Source organism: Henckelia pumila, chromosome 2 (assembly GCF_033568475.1).
Source record: "Henckelia pumila isolate YLH828 chromosome 2, ASM3356847v2, whole genome shotgun sequence".
NCBI lineage: Eukaryota > Viridiplantae > Streptophyta > Magnoliopsida > Lamiales > Gesneriaceae > Henckelia > Henckelia pumila.
Window position 1 is genome coordinate 181,184,847 of NC_133121.1, and position 7,757 is coordinate 181,192,603.

The 7,757-nt window shown below is 34.9% G+C and overlaps 1 protein-coding gene across 1 annotated transcript; it reads left to right on the forward strand.

Moving 5' to 3' along the window:
• The first annotated feature begins 4,401 nt into the window (after positions 1 to 4,401).
• Positions 4,402 to 7,318, forward strand: LOC140881452 (potassium channel KAT1-like). Its single transcript, XM_073286779.1, has 10 exons — positions 4,402 to 4,622; positions 4,708 to 4,923; positions 5,054 to 5,209; positions 5,303 to 5,360; positions 5,445 to 5,762; positions 5,847 to 6,086; positions 6,194 to 6,292; positions 6,379 to 6,411; positions 6,514 to 6,699; positions 6,840 to 7,318. Exons 1-10 carry the CDS (start codon positions 4,444 to 4,446, stop codon positions 7,293 to 7,295), a joined length of 1,941 nt encoding a protein of 646 aa, XP_073142880.1. The 5' UTR covers positions 4,402 to 4,443; the 3' UTR covers positions 7,296 to 7,318.
• Positions 7,319 to 7,757: the final 439 nt, after the last annotated feature.

Here is a 7,757-nt window from a genome sequence, read left to right on the forward strand (position 1 = left end):
CTAAAGTTGAAGATTTCATATATTCATTACCAATGATTGTGAGTGTCAGGGCATATTAATAACAATCAAGGAAAAATAAAAGATCTTGCTTCAACTTTTTCCGGTATTTCCTTTTTTGTTCACCCACACATACCCTAAAATTCCCCAAGAATAGTGGTATATCCAACATTGGTCACCATGAAGCCATAAAAACTATAAGTCGTTTACAACTTCGAGATGAAAATTCAACTTAGGTTCATTGTCCAATATATATTTAAAAAAAATTAGAAAACTCCTAGAAACGGGTTAATGTGTGAAGCAGATATCCAATCCGATCAGACCAACTAAAAACTATTATTTACTACATATATAGATTGAGTGAATCCATATCATAAACATAGATAAATAAGACTGTTTCATAAATGACATACTTTTATCAATATGAGTTTAATATGACTATGTGAGCTTAATTTGTTCTTTCCCATATTTGACTACAGGGGAAATTTCAACTTAGCTTTGTTTGAGCATAAAAAAGGGGTAAAATAAAGTGAGTGACCCCACTTGATCTAATGGGGTCCATATATTGAGCTGTCTCCTTGAAAAACAGCGCATATATAGCCATATAGGTTGCATATCATTTTATCAACAAGATACATAACCATGTTTATCATTTAACACAAAATCAAAATTTTGAGACCCATAAGATTTCCCCATATCCTAATGTACAAATCATGCAATGATCATTGATGAAATTTTCATCCTAGGTCATATCCATCCGATCATTTTTCCACCAAGTAAATCTTATATTTCAATCCGAAAATACAATAAATACGCAATCTCGAACTTATAATTTCTATTTAGAAATGGGAAGATACTATCATACTCTAAATATGCAAAGTGAAACATTGAAGGACAACACACTTGGCCTTGTTTAAGGCAGCCTGATGAGAAAGACCACCCAACTCCACATGATTTCTCTCCTAAAGATTAGATTCCTATGCCATACATTCTTTGTCTTCGTGTGTAAGTAAAAAAAGGAAATTATTGTAGACAACCCCATTGGAGGGAACCCTAACTTTATATATAATTATACAGAGAAGAAAAAAACCAGTTTTACTGGTCAACACGATCTATATTTAAAATGAAAAATAATATTTTTTTCATGATTCAATCCAATTTAGATATCAGTATCATAAATTAACTCATGATATAGTTTCATTGGAATTTTTATGTTAAAACATTGATCATAATAATAATAATTATTATTTTATTAACCGAGGATCCTTAATTTAATTTGCAATATATATAAAGATAAGTGAAAACATTCTCTCCACTTTGTCTACCCCACTTTATCTTCCTTAACAATATATTATAAATTTATAATAAAGTATAAGAACGTACGTACAAAAATCAATTATGTATAATTTGTTCTTTAATTTATTTATTATTATTATTTTATCAAATCTTAAAGAAAATAATAAATAAATAAACACACAATACATATGGTATATAAAAGAAGTGTGGGCAGTGGGCACCATTGAGAGTGGGTGGTCACATGAGATGAACCCCAATGCTATGGACAATCCCACTCCCACAATTATCTTCATTTCAGGCTTTCACATAGATCCATCATTCCACTTCCTTGCAATGCATTGAATCTCTAGATTACATGCTTCAAATTTCGATCCTTTTCATTTTTTCAACATCTAAATAATTTTTTTTTTCATGCACTAGCTAGGTCGATTCATACTTTGGTCCACTCTAGATTATCTTTGACTCGTATTCAAAAAAATAATTGTCACATGTGCATAAACACGTGTCACGCTATCGATATTGATCCAACAACATTGATCCGCATCGCGTGTTCTACCTTGATGAGTTATAGCAAATTATTATTCGACTTACTAATTAAATCGGACACAGTTCCTTTTTAGTTATTTATCGGGGTTCTCTATTAAGACCCATAAATTCAACTAGACACACAAGGGGCAAAATTCTCCAAAAGTCTATAAATAGATAACACTATTCACATTTTCAAGGCATATTATTTTTAATTATCAGTCAAATACTCTAGTTTTTTGAACTTTTATTGGATAACTACTGATTTGAGCGTCAATGTGTTTTCGACCGGGTTAACTCACTTTTCTTTCTGAAACAGGTAAATAACCCACAAAGTTCGTTCTTTAGATTTGTTTGGGTAATAATCGGTTACCTGCATTTCCACGGACTACTCGAATCTTCTCTAATCAGATAATTAATATCATTTTTTGGCTACATCTTACCACATGATCAGCTTTGATTGAAAGCATAAACATTGAGCTAATAATAATGGAGATAGAAAAATAATTAGTTTATTAAGTAGAAAATTTTATAAATTTATCGATCACTCTTAACAATTTTTTTGTGGAGTGTCCATATGGGATTTTCTATAATATTCCTCAATTTTTTTGGGGGAATCTTCCCCCCTCGTTTAGTTGAGGACAACTAATTGATATATCGAGATCGAAATAGATTTCGTTCAGAAGGGCCCCTTTTTTAAGGAGGACCAGCGCATGCATGAATGAACTCACATCCATATTTTCTCCATTTCATTAAAAATTCAACTGCATTTCAAATTTTTTACATCATGAATTGACCGAGTTACTTCAACTGCAAATTACTTATCAGTCCCTAAACCAAAAAAAATACATTTTCAGTCCCTTGCCAAAAAAAACATTGTTTAAACTCCCTGGGCCCACATAATTTTTCGGATGAATTTTGGTACAAAACGTTAAAAATATAGTACAAATACATGATATTTGAGTATCAACTATTTCAAATATGGTACACATGTAAGATTTTTGAGTACTCAAATATATAAATAAATATTGATATTAGAGACACATTGTGTTTTTTGGATGAAAATCGGTATAAAATATCAAAAATACGGTACTAATATATGATATTTGAGTATCAAATGTATTAAATCTGGTACAAATATATGATTTTTGAGTACTATAAAAAAATCAATATCAATGACATATTTATCTTATTTGGATAAAAATCGGTACAAAACATTGAAAATATGGTATTAATATATGATTTTTGAGTACCAAATATGTTAGATTTGGTACAATTTTGTGATTTTTGAGTATTCAAACATATGTTGCAATTTCATATTAATAAAGATGTTCAGGTTTTATACTCAAAATCTTTTTTTTTTAATACCTGATCTTGAATAATTAGTGCTTGAATATCATGTATTCGTACCATATTTTTGATGTTTTGTACCGACTTTTTATGATTTTTTTAGTATTCAAATATATATTACAAGTTCATATTAATAAAGATGTTCAGGTTTTATACTCAAAATCTTATTTTTTGTACTCGATCTTGAACAATTAATGCTCGAATATCATGTATTCGTACCATATTTCCTATGTTTTGTAACGATTTTCATCCGAGAAAAAGATGTAGGCCCAGAGAGTTTAAACAAATTTTTTTCTGACAAGGGATTGAACACATATATGTGTTTGAGTTTAGGGACCGAAATGCTAATTTACCCTTACTTCAACCATATATGTTGGTATTTCAACTTCAGTCATTTTTTCCGGCCAATTTACGGCCTTAATACACTAATCTGCATTTTTTTTCAAAATTTCACTCCACTTTTTTTTTTCTTAACGCGACATTTAAAAATGATGAACTGATATACTGAAAAATACTGACGTGTCCGATGTCATGTCCGCATTTTTCAATGAGGAAAAAAAACTAAATTAAATTGAAATAAAAAAAGGAATGCAAGTTAATGGATTAAGACCCGAATTGTACCAAAAATGGGTAAAAAAATTCAAAATACCATACCAAAAGTGTAATTTTCCCTGCCAACATGCTAGCATCTCGTTGACTAGATTAGCTCATGTAAGTTACATGTATGTGTGCACACAAACAAAAAAATAATTGAATTCTAAAAAAATTGATATACATAGTACATGTAATTAAAAGGAAACATATGGGTCCTCGTTTGTTTTTCCAAGATTGAATGATTGATGAGTTATGGAGAAATAATATATATTCACTGTTAAAATGTTATCATGGGCTAGCTCATGGCTTGTAATCTAGTACTCACAGCATATTCATGTTCCAATGCAACCGCTTTTCAAATGCATGAACAATGGTTGGCTTTTCAGCAAGAAAAGTACACAAGACAAATTTTAAACCAACCACATGTTTATGAGAAAAAAAAAAAAAGTGAATCAGTCCATAGATTTGGGGAGTTATAATTAAGACATTGGATGTTTCATGGGGATCATGAGTTTGGTCCTTTTCGCCATTTCCATTTCTTTCCTAGTTGGAAGAAAATAGTGCCTCCATCCGTGTTATCCCCAACTACTCTTTCTCTATATGAAACTCTTGCCAAAGGCTTGATAGTTGATACTTGATAGTACTACTATTCGTGCAAGTTTCGGCGCGCGGTGTCACGCGATGTCGTTTTCGTACCGGAGAAACTTCTTGAAGCGCTTTTGCATAGAGGATTTCAATGTGAGCACAGGGATTCAGGGTGGTTTCTTCTCCAGTGATCTTCTTCCGCCACTAGGGGACGGGGTCAATAGAGCAATGTCGCTTAGGAAACACGTCGTTTCCCCGTTTGATCCCCGGTTCAGGTGACATATATCATGATCATCTTGCTTCCATTTCTTGATTCTCTGGAGGTGTGTTGAAGCTAAATATGTATGTGTTTTATTTCAGGGCTTGGGAGATGTTTCTGATTCTGCTAGTCATTTATTCGGCGTGGATCTCTCCGTTTCAGTTCGCGTTTCTGACTTACAAACAGGATGGCCTCTTCATTGCTGACAACATTGTCAATGGCTTCTTTGCTGTTGACATTGTTCTCACCTTCTTCGTGGCGTATCTCGATGGCAAGTCGTGTCTCTTGATCGATGATCCTAGAAGAATAGCGATAAGGTACACTATGGTGCAACTTTTTTTGCTTACAGATTCTTACTGAAATAGGGAAATCAAGAAATGTAGCAAGAATATGTTCTTGAACTAAAGTCATTTTCTTGCACCTGTTCTTACATCATTGGACTAATAGGTATCTGTCGACGTGGTTCCTTTTCGACGTATGCTCGACGGTTCCTTTTCAGTCCCTCAGCCTTCTATTCACAGACAACAATGGTGGGATGGGCTTCAAATGGCTGAGTATGTTGAGGCTTTGGCGTCTCAGGCGAGTCAGCTCGATGTTCGCAAGGTTTTATCACCCTTCTTGACTTGCTACCACTTTGATTTCTTGAAAAATACTCCAAATGGATATATATCCACGGATTCCATCTTCTTGATCCAGGCTCGAAAAAGACATCCGGTTCAACTACTTCTGGACTCGCTGCACGAAGCTCGTATCTGTAAGCAACAGCTTCCACATGACAAATTAACTTGAAAAGTGTATGTGGATTCTAACATTTGGTAGCTTTCTTGATCGAAATCAGGTGACTTTATTCGCGGTGCATTGTGCCGGATGCTTCAACTATTTGATTGCATACAGATACCCTGATCCGAAACGGACTTGGATTGGAGCAGTCTACCCAAATTTCAAACAGATGAGCCTTTGGGACAGATATGTGACTTCCATGTACTGGTCTATTGTAACACTAACAACAACAGGATATGGAGACTTACATGCGGAGAACCCGAGAGAGATGCTTTTCGACATCTTTTACATGCTTTTCAACTTAGGATTGACAGCTTATCTCATAGGAAACATGACTAACCTCGTAGTTCACTGGACCAGCCGGACCAGAAACTTTGTGAGCTCTCCCTCTCTCTGTCTCTCTGTCTGTGCATGCTTGCATTAGCCCGTGTCGATGATGCTGATCATTTCTTCGTTGTAGAGGGATACCGTCCGAGCGGCCACGGAATTCACCAGGCGAAACCAACTGCCTCAGCACATACAAGATCAGATGTTGTCACATATCTGCCTCAAGTTCAAAACAGCAGGATTAAAACAGCAAGAGACGTTAAACGGGCTGCCAAACGCCATACGTTCTAGCATCGCACGACATCTGTTCTACCCGGTCGTACAAAATGTCCATCTCTTCGACGGTGTATCGCATGACTTCCTATTTCAACTGGTACTGCACATTCTTCTCCACAAATAATCTATCGAAGCAGCAGTCCACGAACAATGTTCGCAAGAAGACGCCTAAATACTAATCCTGTTTTTTTTTTTTTCCGAAAGGTCCCTGAAATGGAACCAGAGTACTACTCGGCCAAAGAAGATCTCATTCTACAAAACGAGGCGTCAACTGATACATACATAGTGGTGTCAGGGGCAGTGGTAAGTAAGCTAAGAAATCTCAAATACAGGCGACGAAACTCGTACAAGATTGATTCTTATCTCTACTTTCCCATTTTTGTTGGCAGGAGTTGATTGTAAAGATTGATGGCCATGATCAAGTAAGAATCATTACATAAACCTGCATCAGAACATTTTCCAAATACAGTCGCAAATATAGCATATAACATGCATGACTTAGGACTTTTTTCATATGCAAACAGATAATGGGAAAGGTTTGTAAAGGGGAAATGTTTGGAGAAATTGGGGTGCTATGCAAAAAGCCTCAGCCATATGCTGCTCGAACAACCGAGGTGTCACATATATTACGGCTAAAAAGTACCGCGTTTCTCAACGTTCTTCGCGAAAATCCAGTAGACGAGAGCATTGTCATGAACAATCTTTTCCAGGTATACTTACAATACTAACTAGTGACAATTTAACCATTAACGGTTTTGAATCGTGGTCATATGAACATCCACTAGTGTTAGCCTATCCATGCGATTGGTCCAACAAAAATCTAATCTGATGAACACTTTCATGTCCGAAGAAACTCCAAACATGGAGAAGTTTCGACATCGAGGGACAAACCGATCCAAGCCTGATCCAAGCCAGTTTCCACCCTAGGGAAACCAAGTCGGATCGAGCTAGTGATACCAAGAAAAGCGACGACATGGACCAGAATCCATTGTCGTCCGAGGATGTCCGAACAGCTCTACATTCAGCTGTCCAACAAGGGAATCTTGAAATGGCCATAATTCTGCTGGAAAAGGGACTCAAAACAGCCAAGAAAAGAGTCACCATTCATATGCAAAGTGGGAAGAACAAGCAGCCCGCGAAGCTGATTATTTTGCCTGATTCGGTGGAAGAACTATGCAAAATAGCAGGCAAAAAGTTTGGAGAAGAGGGATTAAGCAAAGTTGTGAATGAGGAGAATACAGAAATAGATGATATTTGTGTTATACGAGATGGGGATCATCTGTTTTTCACAAGGGGAGATGATTGAAGTATACGTTATAAAGTGTGAATATTTTGTAGGAAAAATTCCTTTCCTTTTTTTTTTTTGGGGTTAATTTACTTGAGAAGAATTACATTGCACACATTACTACTAATATAGCATTGCACACATTACTGTGGTGTCAGAATTTATACATGTTCCACATCTATGTCATGTCCGGAGAAAATGATTAAAACTGTAGCTCAGAAAAGAGAAAAAAAACATATCAAAATTGAAATTTGATAAGGTATATGATCAAAATCGCAAAAGACAAACATAAATGATAAAAATGTAATTTTTCTATTTTGTATGTATATAAGTTATGCTTTTTTTTCAACTAGTAAAATGCACGTGCGATGCAAGTGATGTCACTTTATCTTTATAATATATATTTATAATTTTTTTATAATAATTATATTTAGTTAGATTTTCACGGTCTCGTGATAAAAGTCATATTTGAATTATTAATTA